At 44.2% G+C, this 18,630-nt stretch overlaps 1 protein-coding gene across 1 annotated transcript in view; it reads left to right on the top strand.

Moving 5' to 3' along the window:
• Positions 1 to 12,672: 12,672 nt before the first annotated feature.
• IGSF11 (immunoglobulin superfamily member 11) overlaps positions 12,673 to 18,630 on the top strand; it is a 137,218-nt gene continuing 131,260 nt past the window's right edge. Inside the window, exon 1 of the mRNA XM_029578667.1 lies at positions 12,673 to 13,007. Within this exon, the coding sequence (XP_029434527.1) occupies positions 12,932 to 13,007 (76 nt within the window). The 5' untranslated portion in view covers positions 12,673 to 12,931. The remainder of the gene's footprint in view (positions 13,008 to 18,630) is intronic.

Raw genomic sequence — 18,630 nt, 5'->3', positions numbered from 1 at the left:
CTCGCCTGAAGCCAAGTCTCGTCTTGGTCCCCTATCTCATGCCTGAAGCCAAGTCTCGTCTTGGTCCCTTACCCTGAATCTCGTCTCGGCCCTCAGATGTTCTTGTGGCTGCTCCGTCCATGCCTAAGACTCTGACTGAACCTGCTCCATTCCAGCGTGGTCCATGACCAGCCATGGGCGGCTGTGTAGGGCGCGTCTCGGTGCAGGCTTCTACCAAATCTTCGCCATGTTCCGGTTTCATCTTCTACATATTTGTCTGGAGTCTGCTTCCCACTCAAGCGTGGTCCGCGACCAGTCCCGTGGGTCCGCCCTGTGGTGGGCAGTGTAGGGCGCGCTGTGTCGCAGCCTCAACCCAGTACTAGACTTTGTTCCTGAACCTTGATCCTGAGTCTTCGTGCTCAAGCTTCTCATCTGAGTTTTCACGTCCCAAGCTTCTCGTCTGTGTCTTCATGTCTCCAAGTTCCTCGTCTTGCATCTTCATGTTCCAGAGCCTTCGTCTGCCCTTGTCTCCTGTCCAGCCTGCTGCCTTTGCCGTTCCCAGCGGCAGATCTGAAAGGGCTTGGAGTAGTCGGAGAACCACTCAGAGACCAACTTTGCGTGGTTGGTCTCACTCAGGCTATGCAGGTCGGCAGGGGCTTGCTTCCTGGTCTCAGTTCAGGCTCGGTCTTGTCTCACCAGCCTCGGTTCTGCCTTGGAGTCCTCTGGGGTTGTGCCGAGGTCCAAGAGCACACAATCTCCTCGGAAATGGGACCACTCTCCTAGCGCTCCCCAACAGATTGTGAAGGCCCCTGAGCTTTCCCATGCTCAAGGTCTCCATCTTCCCTAACACAGAATAAGGAAGGGGAAGAAAGTGATGACAGCATAGAAAGGGGAGAAAAGAGCAAGGAATGGAGGGAGGGAGAGGGGAGAAAAGGGGGAAAAAGCTGAGGTAATGAGGAAATAAGGTGAGAAATGGGGAATCATCAGATAGTAAGGGATGAGAAGGAGAAGAATATCTAGAGGGACAGAAATAGGGGAAGAACTGAGGTAGTGTGAGAAGGGGAGAGAGGGAAGAGAGGGAAGAGAGGGAAGAGAGGGAAGAGCCTCTTGAGGGAGGGAAGGGTGAAAAGTGGGGGAAAGAGGAAAGTTAATGAGGGAGAGGGGAAGAAAAGCTGAGGTAAGGAGATGAGAACTAAAAGAAAGAGCTGAGGTAATGAGGACATGGTCTGCCTGGTGGACCCTATCCATCTGCCGATGGCCTAAGTAGAGGAGAGGCTTTGGGCTGCCGGTGAACTGTATCCCACCAGCAGCACAAGTGGAGTGGAGGGCACCTTGTGATCCCGACCCGATAGAGGCCAAAGTGAAGAGATGGGCCCAGAGCTCCCAGGGGAGCAACTGGAAGAAAAGAAAAGGTGAAGCCCATGTGTGTATGCGCGCACGCATGTGGGAGAGAGGAAATATGTGCGTCTGAGAGAGGAAGCATGAGTGTGTGAGCATGAGCATATATGAGAGAGGTAGGAGAAAGTTTGTATGCCCTCCCTCCACCACTAATCTCCAGGTATGGAGAGTGGGACTTTTTTTAAAATCCATTTTAATTTTAATTATTGGGTGATTGATATGTCTGCTGTTTTGAAATATTTTACTGGTGTTTGGGAAATTAAAAAAAAAACAATTTAAATGAGTTTTTAAATATTGGATGTTTATTCTTCAGCTGTTTTGAAATATTTCTTTTTGTTATTAATATGATTTTACTATTATGATTGATATTTCTTTATTTTATTATTTGATATTTTAAGAGGAATGGTAATTTCTGTTTTTGCATTGTTGCACTGTAAAGAGTCTGGCTTTTTGTCATGTCCAGTTCAGTTTTTGCCTGCACATTTCTATTTCTACTTTATGGTCTTTTTATTCTATATTTGATGAGGGTCTGTCACTGTTTTGCATGTGTGACAGAGGTGAGGTATTCTGCTAGTGTATAGCTTCTGTGTAGGGATGTATAGCAGCTTGGCTTGTTCCATTTTCCTAATACGAGGTGTATTGGTATTTTAGGAATTGGTGTTATATTTGCAATGTTACTTTTTCATAGGCAAGATTGTTATTGTTTGAGCGCTGGCAATTAGTGCTGTTTTAGCACGGGAGGTTTGCTATTTGTTTACTCATGGCTTTCTGAGGGTGAAGCCCACATTCAACATGCATTACAATAGGCCTAATAATATATGGGTATTTTTGCAGGGTTTTCTGGTTGTCACCTCAGCAGTGCATGTAAATATAATATACAGATTGTTGTAAGGATATTTTCACCTAAGAAGACTGTACGCTGAATGTTATTTTAATGCAAAATCTGCTATTGTAGATGATTAATTTGTAATTGTATGTTTGTGGAGGGCCGGAGTGGGGGAGGTGCTAGGCCATCTAATACTCATGCATTGGCCATGAGTTCCAGAGGAGAGGGGGGTGGACCCGGGTAGGGAGGAATGTCAAATTTTAAAGTTTAGATTACTGGAGGGAGATAGATGAATGAATCATTGGGGGGGGGGGGGGGGGGGGGGGCACGCAGCACACCACTTGTTCGCACAGGGGCAGCAAAAATGCTAGCACCCAGCCCTGGGTTTAAGGGTCAGCTGTAGTCCTCACTGAAGGCATGGCACTGCAGAATAGAGGGCCAAAACAGAGAACTACTGATGGTGTTGGGATGAAGAAAGGGTGTGCGCCAACTGCAGTGTGAGGCAGACCTGCTGCTGGAGGGAGAAGAGGGACACATGGGCTCCAGTCAGTCAGGAGGCAACACCCTGTGTACAAGAACGCCACTGCCCCACGTATACCCCCATTGGGAGTATATGTGTTGTCAATGTTAAGAACGCTGAACATAATATAAGAAAAGAACATCCATGGTGAAAACACTCCTTGATAGAATACAAAATATACTAAGGTTAAACATCATACCATAACAATTTTCTTCCATTTTAACACTCCCACTGGAACAGGGAGTATTCATTTTGTACTTGTTACATAGAAAAGGGACTAATAAAAAGTGTGTCAGGCAGAAAGGTGGGAATTCAGGAGCATAATTTAAAACAGCACTGGAAAGTGCAGTGGTGGAGACTTATTACCGAAAAGAACGTTATAAATAATTTATTCCCTGATGAAATAGGGCACTAAACCTCAGCACAGATTTTCTTTTCTCATGTGCTAAAAAGAAGTGAACTGCTGATACAGTACGCGAATGGTTCGCTAACACACTGGGAGTTTAAAAAGCACTCTAAACCAGAAATGTGCTAAGCATACATAGAACATGGTTTACATACATTTCTGTATGCAGAAAACAGGATTTGTAACAGAAAATATGAGTTAGGGACACAAAGCATGTTCTTTGCACAGAAAACAGGATTTATGTGCAGAAAGCATGAACAGTGCTTCAATTGTGTTTCACCAAACCACCCCCCTCCCCACTACAAACTTTAGGTTCAGCCTCACAGACTAACACTAACCACATACACTTCTCCCTACCTCTGACCAGGAGATACATTTTCAGCATTAAGAAAACATGGATTAAGCTTACACACATAAAGAAATGCAACCTGATTCTCCTGAACATTATTGGGGCCCAAGAACTACTGAAATCATGCTTTTGTTACTGTGGGAAAAATGGATGGAATATGTGGCTCTTGGGCCTGTCTTTGTGAAGAGCTTGCAAAACAGCACAGCCACCATTGCCTCTGTAAGACTTTGGTTTGGCCTTGGATACAGGATAAAGAGCCAGGAGGGAAAGAGCATCTACTGGTGATAAAATGTTTCAGATATGAGACTGACTTCTTTCATTATGTGAACTGGGAATAAGCAGAAAAGCCTCTACCCTGTTGCATAAATGTAAGAATTGAAAATAACTCCACCACCTTAGCAGCAGAGTGAATATAAGTGAAGCATTAGGAAAAATATTGGAATAACTTTGATTTACGTGAGCTTGCACCCGTTGGATGGCACCACAGACATACCAATTTCCAATCAATATCATATCAATGTACTGATGTCACGGGATATGGATGTGGCTAACATGCTAGCTTGTAATCATGTATGGTAATTTGGAATATGAAGAGATAATATATAAATTTGTGATTTATTCCCTACGTAATGTGTAACAGAAAAGATTTCAGAATTCTTTCTCTCTTGCTATGCTTTTGCGATTACAACTCTATTTTATTTGCTGAAAATTGCAAGTTCCTATCAGGCGTACACTAATTATTCTACAAAGAACCTCTCTTTGTGATATCTAAGGAAGAGAAGGGCCCTCGCAGATAGAACTATTAAGGGGATTATATTAATTTGCGATTTATATGGAGGAGCACTTATTTATGTGCACATTTTTACTAAACTCCTTGTTAAATAAGGAGAAAAGTATGCACAAAAATGTGCACGCAACTGCACACTAATGTGTGTATAGCCGAGCACACCGTATAACTGGACCAATTCAGTCAGCAAGCTTGCACCTTCAGTGCCCTCACCTGCCAGTAGGGGTCACCTTTGCATCTTCCAATTATCACTACCCTAGGAATGGTGAAAGCTGGTCCTTATGCGCCGCAAACAGATCTGGCTTTCAGGATTTCCACAATGACTATGTCTAGGTGCATTTGATCCATCAACCAAGCTCATTTGAATAGTTTGGCTATCCTGGAAACCAGAATCGCTGGCGACACTTGAGGACCAATGCTGTCTTAAGGCCATATTAGCTGTTTGAAAATTGCGAGGCTGAAAATGGAGAGGGAGGCAGGTGCTCTTATCCTGACTAAAGTTATAATTGAAGACATCAGTTTGTTGGCATTGTGACAGCTGGTTTTTTTTTTTTTAATTTGGTGAGTGGCATAATAGTTCTCCAATGGTATGATGGCACGTTGGATATTTCCCCACCTTCCACCAAGTCTTTACGGTCAACTGGTATGCGCTAGGTAAACCATGATAGTAATAATAATGACCATCTTTTTTTGTTGCTTAAAGATACTGCTGCTAGCCTACAGCTTCGCCCATCCAGCAAGCAAATCGAAAAGGAAAAAAGTGGCACACTAACATATTGAAAAAAAAAGTATTGTTTAGTTTCTAATTCATCCCATTCATTAAATAAAGTCTTCCTTAATTTATTGATTTATTTTATTTATTTGAAATGCTTATATCCCTGTGGGTAGCGTTAACCTCACCTCAGTCCAAGAGTCCACTTCCGCAACACATAAGACTTGCCATACTGGGTCAGACCGAAGGTCCATCAAGCCCAGTATCCTGTTTCCAGTGGTGCCTATGCCACTGGAGTAGCCTAATGGTTAAAGCAGCAGGCCATAACCAAGGGAAACCAGAGTTCAAATCCCACTGTCATTCTATGTGTCCTTAGGCAAGTCATTTTACCCTGCGTTGCTTCAGGTACAAAATGAGGGGGTCATTTTCTATCCCTTTTCGGCGGAGTTGGGGGAGGCATCGGCACCAGAAGAGGAGGAGTCAGGGCAGCATCGGGGCGGACGCCGCGGAAACTTTGCTAGCGGCGAAAAAGACCCCTTATCGCCGCCAGTAGCGCGCCCAATAGCACCACCTTTCACGGTGGTGCTATTGGGTGCAAAAGCCGGCAGCGAAAACACCCGCGGTGGTGCGATCGCTGCTGGCTTTCGCAGGCCCGCTCCCCACTTCGCCCCCCCCCCCCCGGTCACCACGCGATTCAGGAAGGCGTGCGAAGATAGAAAATCCAGCCCTATGTTTGTAAGCCCTGTGGGGCTAGGGAAATACCTCCATAAACCACCAGAGCAGAACATAAAAAAAAATAAAATAATCCACTCCAAAACTGCCCCTTAGGAATGTGAATTAAAGAAGAAACACAATTCCAATGATTTATCTTTATTTGTATTTTTAAACCACCTAAAGCAGAAACCAGGTGGTGTACAAGTAAAAACAATCATAAATTAGTTTACACAAACACATATAAAACACACCTACGAGACCAGCTCAGTTCCAGCTAACACATACGAATAGCTCAGTTAAGATTCTCAAATCAAATCATATGCCTGCTTAAATAACCAAGTTTTCAGCAAAGATTTAAAGGTTTTTAAACTGTCTGCTAAGCATAGAGCCTCAGGCAATGAGTTCCACAAAACTGGGGCCGCCAAAGAGAAAGTGCTCTCTCTGGTGCAGCATAATCTTGACATACTGAAGGCACGTCCAAGAGTCCCCTCTGAGAGGTGCGTAATTGGCGTGTGGGGCAGCACAAATGTAAAAGTGCATTGCTCCATGGTGAAATATTGGAAGAGATCAGTTTAAAGGTAATGGTAGCAATTTTATATTTAATCCATTCCGCCACTGGGTGCCAATGGAGATCTACTAGCACAGGGGAAATGTGGCCCCATCTTTTGTGCCTGGAGATGAGGCAGGCGGCGGCATTTAGCAATAGCTTAAGAGGTTTGATTGTCATGGCTGGTAAGACAAGAAGAACGGAGTTACAATAGTGATAGAATCAATGCTTGCACAACCGTACTAAAATCTGTCCTCTCTAAGAGAAGTTTCAGATCACACAGAACCCGAAGCTTGTAGACCAGATTTTAACAGGCTTCTTATATGAGGGTGAAAAGACAGGGCAGGGTCAAAGACAACTCCTAGACTCCGAACACAGGAGTCTAGGGAGAAGACACTATCTTCAATCACAATTGATGTTTGTTGGATTTTATTAGGAGAACACTGAATCGGAATACATTGCGTTTTCTTGAGATTCAGAGATAATTTATTATAGAAGAGCCATTTTTTAATAGTGGCAACACATAGATTCACGATATCTACTGTCTCTGACCAAGATGGACGTATGCGGATAAAAAACTGGATATCATCAGCCTATAATTTATATCCTTCACACAAGCCTGCCAAAACCTTACACAATGAAGTTAGATATAAATTAAATAACATGGCAGACAGGGCTGAGCCCAGGGGCAGACCAGTCATGATAGGTGACCATTGTGAGGTCTCCTTGTTGTACTCTATACATTGAGACTACTGCGACGGAAAGGATTTGAACCACTGAAGGACAGGGCCAGAGATACCAAATTCCTGTAACTGATGTAAAAGGATGGTACGATCAAGCGTTTCAGATGCTGCAGTGATGTCCAAAGAAATTAACACATAGCTGTTTCCAGAGTCTAAGAGAGCCTAAAAGTGACAGAATTAATAGGTCAGCACTCAACGATTTTCTGAAACCGTATTGATGTGGATCAATTGCTTCTCCTCCAGGTAGTCAGTAAGCTGTTTCAGGACGGCGCTTTCTATTAGCTTAACTAAGAAGGGTAAAGAGGAGATTGGTCTATAGTTGTTCAAATGTAACGGACTGAGATTCAATTTTCTTAGGAGAGGTCTAACAGAGGATTTTGGCATTTTGTGCATTTTCCCACAAGTTAAGAGCCATACACGTGCATAAACCACGGATCAATACTGTCCGTCCTCTTGGCGGGTGAAAGTATGCACAGTGGTCCACCTGCTGTGAAAGTGCACGCTACTGTTTGGCTGGCGGAGAGATGGTGTGAAAGTGTGCGTGGAGTTATACCTGCTCGAGAGCCACGTGTTGTAGGCCTGCCACAGCAATAGTGTGAAAGGCTGCTGTCAGAGATGGTCGTGTTGCACATGCTGCCAGAGATACCTGTGTTCTGTGTCTGCCAGGGAAATGGCATGAAAGCACACGACGTGGCACATATAGCAAGAAGTATGTGTTCTGTGTCTAGTGTGCTAATGGTGTGAAACTTTCCACGCTACTCACGGGACCTCTGTGCCTGCTATCAGAGGAGTGAGGGGGCCTGTATAGATGCTATTTCCCCCATTATTTTTGAAGGGTTCTTCAAATAGTGACAATTAACATGCAACATATGAACTTAAGCATATATACAAAAAAATATATATATAAATACATAATTAAAAAAAATATAAATATCCAGTAACTGAAGAAAAAATCCTAACATTCAACAATTATAATCATACAATAATGAATTTAAAAAATGCAGTTGATAGGAAATAAAAAATAAAGCTTGAAGCCCAGGACATCTTGAAAAAATGCAAAAACAGGAACTCAAAGCAAAAACAGTTAAGGGTTGCCAACTGGCACTCTTTTCTCAGAAGAGGTTGATCCACTCCTGGCTTTAACTCATTGTATGCAGGTACTTGTAGCTCTGATTTCCCTATTAACTTCCCTAAGAAGAGTAACCCCATGGGATGTGGGGCCCAGCTGTTTGATACCTGTGCTGGGGACTGTCTTGGCAGCTCCTGGCCATGTTAACACTTGGAGGTAAATACCCATGGCGAGATCAGCACAATGCCAACTCTCTGTCACATTGAGGCGCGATTCAGAAAAAAAAATTAGTCAAATGAGGGCCCGCGGTAAAAAGAGGCGCTAGGGACACTAGCGCTTCCAAAGCGCCTCTTTTTGGACAGGAGCGGCGGCTGTCAGCGGGTTTGACAGCCGACACTCAATTTTGCCGGCATCGGTTCTCAAACCCGCTGACAGCCACGGGTTCAGAAACCGGACGCCGGCAAAATTGAGCGTCTGGTTTTCAACCTGCGAGCCGTGGGCCGATTTTAAATTTTTATTTTTGATTATTTTTAACTTTTGGGACCTCCGACTTAATATCGCCATGATATTAAGTCGAAGGGTGCACAGAAAAGCAGTTTTTACTGCTTTTCTGTACACTTTCCCGGTGCCGAGAGAAATTAACGTCTACCTTTGGCTTGGCTGCACATTTTACTTTCTGTATCACGCGAGAATAATTAATAGGGCCATCAACATGCATTTGCATGTTGCGGGCGCTATTAGTTTCGGGGGGGTTGGACGCGCATTTTCGACGCGCTATTATCCCGTACTGAATAAGGGGTAAAGCTAGCGCGTCGAAAACGTGGATCCAAACGCGGGTTAATAGTGCGCTCTGGTGGAGCGCACTGTACTGTATCGGCCTGATTGAGAGTCTGTTTGTGTAAACAGATCCTGAGAAAAACACCACCCATGGAGGAGGGCTGCCTTTAGCGGCCCCTTTTCATGCTCACCGATGACTTGAAATAGGTCCCTAAGAAGAGGAGAACTTCAAGATCATGAATGCCATGAGGAAATACCAGGACTGACTCAGCCTAGCCTAAATTTAAAAAAAAGAGGAGTCAGCTGGCAACCTTACACAAAATCCAGAAAATAATTTCCTGCAATTCTATTTGTTCTGAAAGAAAGGGGCATGCTAACTTTTTTTTAAAAAAAATAGAAATATTTGCAACTGAAGACGTCCCCAGCCTCTGCCAGTCCCTTGAGAAAAGGTTGAGTCCAAGAATCAAACCCAGTCAACTCCCCACCTGGCATCACAATGAGAAATATGTTTTCTTAACTGAGTTTATTATTTTATCCATGGTTTATTTAAAAAAAAAAGTCATTTTTGGTTTGATGAATGGGAAATGTCCTCTTTTATTCATATAAGTGGGCTCCCCATATAATATGTTGTTTCTTTTAATGCCAGTGTGTTTCTAACTAGACCATATCAAACCCCCTTTATTATCCCTGTTGTTATAGCAACAAGTCTTTGTATCCCTCAAAATGCTGAGCTCCCCAGGGATGGTGTTATATTTATCAGAAGAGTGCAAAGTACCTGGAGTTATAAAAAGTGTTAAGTATGTAAGGAGGTTGCTAAGGAACCTTGCAAGGGCTCTCATTAGGAAATGTGCAGTGATGGTTTCCCTTCAGCACAGAGAAGATCACAATTTTCACCTTCGGGCTTGGTCAAGCTAGAATGCCGCCAATTCCTTTCTAGCCGCTTAGGAAGCAGGATCAAGTCAAGTCTGGTTTTCTGTGATAGTTCAAAACCCCAAGGTACACATCTGGCTTCCAAGTCAAGGTGCACGGGAGGGCAGAAAGGAAGCTGGAGGGTCAGTCCTGAGCAGGGCTGGCGGAAGCACCAGCTGAGCTAGGCCTGGGCCCTAGGGCGCCAACCATTAGGGGGCGCCGCCACTGCTCGCAAGCCATGGGGGGGAGGGGGGGGGGCTGCGAGCGGCAAAGGGGAGTGGGGATTTGAGTCTCCACTCCTCTTTGCCGCCACCGCCCGTGAGAGGTAGGAGTCGGGGCTGGGACCGGAGGCAGGGCGAAGGGGGTGACGGTGCAACCGACGGGGGAGAAGGGGGGCAGCGCAAGGCAGAAGGTGCCTAGGGTGCCTAATCCCCTTGCCCCGGCCCTGAGCAGGCTCCAGATTTTCAGGACAGGTTGATCCGGTCTTTTACTGGTCTTGCCTTTCTTAGGGAATGCAGTAGGGAAAGCAGAATAAGTCCCAGCATGCCACGGGGTAAAACCAGGACTGAATCAACCCGTCCTGAAAATCTGGAGCCGGTCGGCCACCCTGGTCCTGAGCTTTGACTTCCGTCTACAAAGGTGCGGCTTACAAGGGGCTTTGATGAGAAAAAGCCCGAGGCTGTTCAAATCTCTTACTAAAACACTTTGGAGTATAGGAAATTTTAGGAAAATGTTAAAAAAAACAAACGACCCTAAACAGTAAAATTACTAGTCAAATATAAAGGAATTTCACATATAAAGAAAAAAAAAAGAGAGAAAAGGAAGAGCTTGTTGTTCTACCTCTTGGGCCTCATCTTTCAGGTGCAGCCTGCTTTCCCCCCTGTTATTGACTTGCAAGCAGGAATTCACTCTTTTGACTTTATTTCCTAAAGATTCTCCCCACTCCCCCGGCCCCTTCCTCCAGCAGGGACTCGAGTGACCAGGGATTTCCAAAGGCTTCATTGTCATTTCCTGTGCCATGGAAACGCGGTGCCCATCGGATGCTCTGCATTCACGACGCCCTGACATTTTGTTCTTGATCCGATGGGCTTGAACAAGAGAGCACATAGAAATCACCCCCCCAAAAAAAGGCAGGCTCAGGCCAGGATAAAAGAAAGTGCCGGAGAAGTTCAGAGGCCGCCCCGTGCTGCCGGAGCTCTGAAAGACGCCCCGTCCAAGTGAACGGCTGCCATGTGCAGTCGGCATGGCAACCGAAATACTGTAGCTTAGGGTGAACTCGTGTTTCTTTTTCTTTTTTTTTTAAATAAAGCAATGATATGCAGCCCAGGTAGTTTTAATTAGATCATTGAAGCGCTCTTCCAGTATTCTGCCTGCCGCTTGAGTGCAGTTGCGCAAGAAATGCGAAAATAAAGCACACAAACACACTCTAGGCTGAAACCAAGGTGGACCTTCACCACCCTTGTCATAAAGCATTGGGTGCACAAGATCTGAGAGCAAAACTATTCCCAAAGAGTCACTTTTGTGATTGAAGGTCATCCAGAACACGCAACAAAAGATGTACTCTGCGAGAACTCAGTAAAAGCTAAACTTGCAAGCAAGTACATTATCTAAAGAGAAATAATAACAACGAAAGCCCAGTGTTTCCCAACCAATGCACACTGGTGTGCCTTCAGACCTGATCAGGTGGGCCACGGAAAACTCTACCACTATCTGATGCTCAGATCCAGGCCAACACCTGAGCTCTGCTCTCAGCATCTTACAGCAACAAGAGTCACCAGCAGTGACTTTTAAACATGAAGGAAATCCTTTCTGAGAACAGGTGTAATCATGCATGCCTGTCCTTGATAGCTGCAGTATGAGCCCTGGAGTGTGATAATTAATGGGCATTACAGGGCATGGCTAGTTGGGCCCTGCTTTGTGTGGCACACACTGTGCATGCAGCACCTCCTGATCTTACCTCTCCATAACGTTGAGTCCTTCCAGCCTCTCTTTTCCCCGGCTGAAACAGGAAAAGCATAGGATGTGCTTCATTCTGAGTCAGCAGCATTAGGGGCAGTCAAGATGGCAGTCAAGGTAACTGAGCAAGCTACGCACATCACACTAACTTCTCCTTTTTCCTGCATTTGTATATAGGGGGAACTGCCCAACAAGTTCATGTGCGTCTCCACATTCTCTCTGTTTTAAAATTTGGAAGAGAGACTGTCAGTGCTCCCCCAGCTCTTCTTTTGATCGTATGATTCCTCTCCATGTCTGCACTTCCATTCCTATGCAGGCTGCCTTGGGCTTGAAAAGATTGGGAAACACTGATGTATCCTGTTCCTAGAAACACATCGTTTGTGCTTCCACTTAACCCTCCAAAAGTAAACACGAACACCCAAAGAGAATCGGGGACTTTGAAAACTTTGTGCACTTTCTTTGCAGGATCAAATTTGGACTTCACTCATTTTATACTGATTGCAAGGTTTCCGCCCGCATATTAAGCTTGCTTCAGTCTCTAACTTAACAAAATATTGTCACAAAGAACTCCATTCAGCAAAATGACCAAGAGACAGAGGAATAGCTCACGAGATAAGTGGCTGGCTGCAATGTTCCTGGGGGCTGTGTCCATGGATTGCATTAGTGGTTACCAGTGGCATGCAAAACTTTTCAGGACCTGAATGCCACCTCGTTAGGTTAAAAAAAAAAATCTTTAGCGTTCAGCCTTTCGGGAAACTGTGGGAAGTTGGCGACCCTTCCTAATCTTCGTGCCTTACCGGGCCACCTGAAAAGCTTGCCGGCGCGCGCGGACGGCTAGGCACACCTGGAGGCGCGAGGCGTGCAGCGAGAGCCGCAGCGGCGTCCCTCCGGTTGCCGCGGTGACCGCGCGAGCCGCCCGGTAGTTTTTGTCAGCGAAAAAGGAGGCGGGGTTGTGGGTGAGGGCGCACGTGCGGTGCGGTCCCAGGACGGCTCGAGACCGCAGCTGTTGGTGTAGCCAGAGCGCGCGCGCGGAGAGGAGCGCAACGGAAGCTCTCCTGGCTCCGCTCCCCGTCTCCCAGGAGAGTGAAACCGGCGGCGGGGGCCGGTTCGCCAAGTTCCTGGCTCTCTCTCTCTCTTCCTTTTCCTTGAGTTGGGAGAGCTGCTCCGATGGTTGCCGGCTCCCAGCTCGCCCTCTCTCTCCGCTCGCTCCTGGACGGACCCGGCTGAAGCGCCTCCGGGATGGGGAGGTCCGAGGGGGGTCCTGCGGTGATGTCCCTCGGCGGGGTCTGGGTGGTGGCGCTTCTGCTTCTGGAAGGTGAGTGCCGAGCCTGGCGCAAAGTTTTATTTTTATTTTATTTGTTTTAAGGCTACCCACTTTGGATGGCATGATGGTGACCAGCCTCTCGAGAAACAGCCTGTAGGACTCTCCTGGACTCTTGCAGTAGACTTTAATCATTTTCCTCCCATGGGGAATGCCATTGTGCGTGTAAAGACCTTCATTCCCCTCATTCCTGTGCCTTGGAGATGGCAGATCAGCAGCGCCCCCCCCCCCCCCCCCCCCTCCTGCCTGGGATCATTGATGGTATCGGGGGCTCATAGCATTGATCTTCTTATTAAGGTTATTTGCAAAGGGAGCTTGCCGGACACCGGCTTGTAAATGTTCTTCTATAACACGCACCCCGAGCTGTCCTGGCATGTGCAGGTTATAAATCGAAAGAAATAACACGCTCGGATCCACTGTGCACTGGATTTGAAAGGTCAAGGGGTCTATATTGGGAAGCGACAATATGTAGCCAGTGGGTTTGGATATGCATCGTGCAAGCTTCTACTGCGATCATGCCGGAAATTTTTCAGATATTTTGTCAGAAATGTGTTTATTGTGCAGGAGTTTTGAATGCATTACATGGATTTTCAGAAGCTGAGAACACTGGCGTCTTCCAACAAACAGCCACTAGACAAATTATAATGCATAGAGGCTTGAATACCATATAGGGAAGCTGGGTTGCTGTGAATCCTCTATTGTCCACGTTGGGCAGTCATGACAAGGTTGCAGCGCTTTACTTGGCCAGAAAACATTGTACTATCTGAGATGAATTGCCTGTCAGTCGGTTTACTGAAGGTCAGCCAGTGACACTGCTACCCTCTCCAGTCTTTTTTCAGCAATGTTATGATGTTTCAAAAGTCTCCTCGGAGCTTGTGTTCTGTGTTGCTCCATGGAGAGCACACTATGCCAGTTTCCCAGGGAAAGCTGCTGTGCTTTCAGACTTTTTGGTTCTTGTAGGGAAGGACTGGCCCAGTGGATAGAGCAATGGGCTGAGAACCAGAGCAACAAGGGGGTCAAATCCCACTCCCCCACTGATGTTCCTTGTGTCTCTGGGCAAGTCACTTGCTTCAGGTACCCTACTTGGGTTGTAAACGCTTTAGGGAAGAAAATTATTGTGCTTGAATTCTAATAATGCTGCTACCAGCCTTGAATATAATTTTGTAAAGTGTGCATCAAACGTACAAAGCATGAATTTTATTTCTTAGAAATGTGCTATTTCTTAAATTGGCATACAGAGGTAGGTGTCACATTAAAACAGATGTAGTATTTGTGCTTCTTTTTTTTTTTTTTGGTTTTTATATACCGGAAGTTCCTGTATACAATACATATCACTCTGGTTCACATTTAACAGAAATAACTATCGCCGGGGAGGTGGTTTACATGGAACATATCGAATATAATGAACGGATAATAATCAAAGTAAAATCTATTATGAAATGTCTATTATTCTTTTCATTATTATTATTATTATTATCTATTATTCTTGTCATGGTTAAGCAAATATTTGTTGTGGCCATTTCATATGTTAGTAGAAGGGGGAGGAGAATGCATCCATATTGTTGGTAGAATTAGGTGGAAGATGTTGTCTTGGGGTTCTATTTTATTTTATACACCAGAAGTCATGTCTAACGTAAACAGAATATCTACTTTATTTTGTCTTTATGGTCCAGTAACCACACTCTTTACATAGTTTTGGTCTTTTGAAACTGGACTCTTACTTCTGAGTTAGGTTTTTAGAGCAGGGATTTTCAACTCAGTTCTTGGGACACAGTAGCCAGTTGGGTTTTCAGGATATCCACCATGAATATGCATGAGAGAGATTTGCATGCACTGCTTCCAGTGTATGCAAATTTGTCTCATATGGTCATTGTGGATATCCTGAAAACCTGACTGGCAAGGTATGTCGGGAGGACTGGGTTGAAAACCCCTACTGTAGAGAATGGAGGTGCGCTTCAGTGCATAGCTTTGGTTGGATGGTAAATTGCTAGTGCTTCCTTGTATTTTTTTTTTTTTAGTAAAACATGATTGGAAAAATGTACTCTGGGGAGTATACAGAATTTCCAAAGTCATTCTTTTTTTTTTTTTTTGACTCTGCAGTTTCCTTCTTCTCCTTTTGAACTTACAACTCAATCGAAAGCAGGACTGCGATCTGGTGCTGTGAGCCTTCATTACTGGGAATTTTTTTTCTCCTATTATTTATAACCCCTCCCGACTAACTTTAGTCTGTCATGGCAGGGACATTTCCTCAGCTGGAGTTTATGCACTGGGCTCTTTCTGGAACCCTGCAATCATGGGCCCTAAATCTGGCCACCAGTTATTGCCATTGCATAACTGGGATGTCCCCTCCTTCCCCCATCCTCCAGAGTCTGTGAATGCTGCCTTAGCAGAATCCCTGGCCAGCCTGAGAAGTGAACACCAGACCAGGGAATCAAAATCAGCTCCCTTTTTTCATAGGGGTATGCAGCACTTCACTAAGCTACTGGGCCAGCACATTCCAAAGATGCTCTTTACGTTGAGTTCTAATTTCCAAAATGTACATGTGTGTATGTGAGAGACTTGGGAAGACTGTATTTGTTTGTGTGAGCGAAAGTGAGTGTACATGTGTGTGTATGTATGTGAGAGAGAAATGCAGTTTGTATGTGACCCAGAAGCAAAAATGATGGTTCTTTGTGACAGAGGGAGGCTGGCTTGCTTGCTTATTTATTTATTCTTAGATTTAGTAAGCCACCTTTCCCAAAAAGGCCCAAGGCTGTGTTGTGTGTATCTGGGCATGTTTGAATTTGTTTGCTTGTGTTAGTGAAAGATGATGTACATGTGCAGAGGAAGGGGAATGTTTTGTATGTGTTGGACAAATGGATGTGTGTATGTGCCCTTATCAACTTTTGCATGTAACTGTTATTCACATAATTATGAACATTTTGAGGTGAATTTTCAGTGTTATGCATGTAAAAATTAGCATATATATACATAAGCAGCCTCTATTCACATATTCCCTTATTTTTTGTAAAAAAAAAAAAAAAAGCACATTTTCACTTTTGCATACACATACGTGGTGTAAAAAAACAAAAAGGAAGGGGCAGTCTAGGCATGTTCCAAGGCAGGGCCAACATTTACATGTGTAAGTGCATGTAGATTTGCCAATTTACTTGCGTAATTTTACACCTGCAAATTATCTGGCATAAAGGATTTTAAATGTGTATATTGTGTAGTACTGACTGGATGGGAGGTCTGGGTGAATTGGGGGGACTTCAGGCTGAAGAACCATGAGAGTTGCAATGACCTAGAGGACTGGGTGAACTGGTGGACTAATTGGTAAAACTAGTAATTTCCTTGATGCACGCATGTTTTAAAATAGATGCGTAAATCCTACTTTATTTTCACATGTAAAATATACACTCGTTTATTTTTAAAATGGGTAGGAAAAGCATGCGTTTTCAAAGCATTGGTATATGTTCTTTCAGTGAATTGTATGCATTCACGCATAAGCCTACATACGCATGTATGTTGTGCAGTAGAGAGATGCAGTTTATAAAATGCATGCATATCATACACACGGATTATAAAATACTAGTGTAGACCTATTTGTGTCCATATATGCCTTGCACATTTATTTGAAAATTATCATCCCTGTGCAGAAGATGAAAAAGGACACAAATGGACATTCCGTAGTTCTTACTGAGAAGAACACCTAAAAAGGCTTAGAGCTTCATATAATATTTACATGTTCACTTAGAGATTGCCATATCCAAAAGGGTACTTTTATTAGATTGGTCTTAGTGGTAGACACAGTATAGTATGGTACAACACAGAAACATATCTTGGGATTTTTTTTTTCATGAGAAGTTTAATTCTTCTGCTGTGGCCATATCATAACAACGTTATTTCCCCAATTATATCTGGTGACAGGGTAGTAAGCTCCCCCCCCCCCCCATATTGTAGATGCTCCCAATTTCAGACAAAAGGTCAAGAAGGGTGACCACCTTCTGCTCATCGCTAAGAGCTTACACTTGGATCTTTGCCAGAAGGCTGAGACGTGAGGAATGAACGTGGTTCGCCCAGTTAAGCTTCTTCATGGAAATGTTGGGGAAAAATAAGACTAAATGTAAGAGGTTATGTATACAACAAATCACAATGTATGGTTAAAACTGGTATCTCATTCATAGAATCATATTCCAGCCGTCAAACTTCAGAAGAAAATATACAAATTTTGAAGGACCCTTACTCATAGAGTCAATAGAATGTACCAGACTCTTCTTGTGGTATCGGGTCCCTTTACTTTGTTTATATCATTTTTATCAATTTTCAATTTTTACTTTTTTATATAAAGTCCCAAAACTTGAAAAATGATGGAAACTCCAAAGTTTTTCAAAACATAAATGAGCTTAACAGTTCTTTTGTCCAGCTGAACTGGTAAACGCAGTCACAGTACAAGAAATAATGATGTCACCCATTCAATTGTAATCACAAAATTATAATGGTGATACTCATTCAAACTCAGTCCCGACACGATCGTGTTTCGGATCACCAAAAAAGGGGTCCTGCCTCAGGGGAGTAACTCCTTCACGATTATTCATCAGTGACATCCAGTAAAGAATCCATCAATGTTCAATTCACATTAACCGACAGCTATTCCTTAATCCAAGGTTATTTTCGTGGTCTTCATTTAGACTCGCACTGCTTAAAAAAACACGGCGACCAACTGGACCCTTTAAACTCCAAAGACTGGAAGTTACGACCGCGACCTGGGTTTCCAACAAGGTCGTATTAGTTTTCAACCAGGTCGTACATTGGCATTACTCCCTCACCACACTAGTCTTCTACCAGGTCGAGCATCGTTGAAATCCCGGAAATGACGGCGCGTCCTTCAAAGTGCCCAACCCGATCATCCCAGGTTTGTAAACAAATCGTTCTCCGGACATTATTTTATTTGCACAAAAATTATGTTTAAGATCCAGCATGTATAGATATCTTATTATATGAAACTGTACTCAAAAACACTGACACTCAGTCATAACTACATCAGCCCAACAATCCAAAAATCCAAAAAACTGGAAATGACGGCCCCCCTCTTCAGTTTCCAAACAGGTCACCTCAAATATCCAAACAAATCGGCTCACAACCCCACAGTGGACTTTTCAGATCAGAGAGTACCAATTGATCTTTTCGTTCAGACTAAAAGGATCCATAGAATTCAACATATAAATCCAATGATGTTCCCGTCTGTTGAGGCGATATTGTATATCTCCACCCCTTTGACTCAATTGTACCTTTTCCACAGTCAACCAACGTAGGTCAGTAAACATATGTTGATATTGTATGCAATCAAAATTCTTAACAATTGAGCAAAAGGTATAACAAGGAGCTTATTAAACAAAAACAAGAGACATCCAATTACAAAGATATTAACTAGAACATGCACTACGGATTGCACAAAGGGGTGTACAAAGGGGAGAGCCCCTTTGTCGCGCGACGCACGGCGCCTGCTGGACTGGTGCAGTTAAACGGTCGGCGCAGTTCAGCGTGACATCGGGGGGGCGGGGCTTCTGAACGGGACTCACCCGTCATGACTCCCCTCTCAGTTCTCGATGGTCTCTTTGATATTTCTTATTCTTTT

This window comes from Rhinatrema bivittatum, chromosome 15, assembly GCF_901001135.1.
Source record: "Rhinatrema bivittatum chromosome 15, aRhiBiv1.1, whole genome shotgun sequence".
Taxonomy (NCBI): domain Eukaryota; kingdom Metazoa; phylum Chordata; class Amphibia; order Gymnophiona; family Rhinatrematidae; genus Rhinatrema; species Rhinatrema bivittatum.
This window is presented reverse-complemented; position numbering and strand designations above follow the sequence as displayed.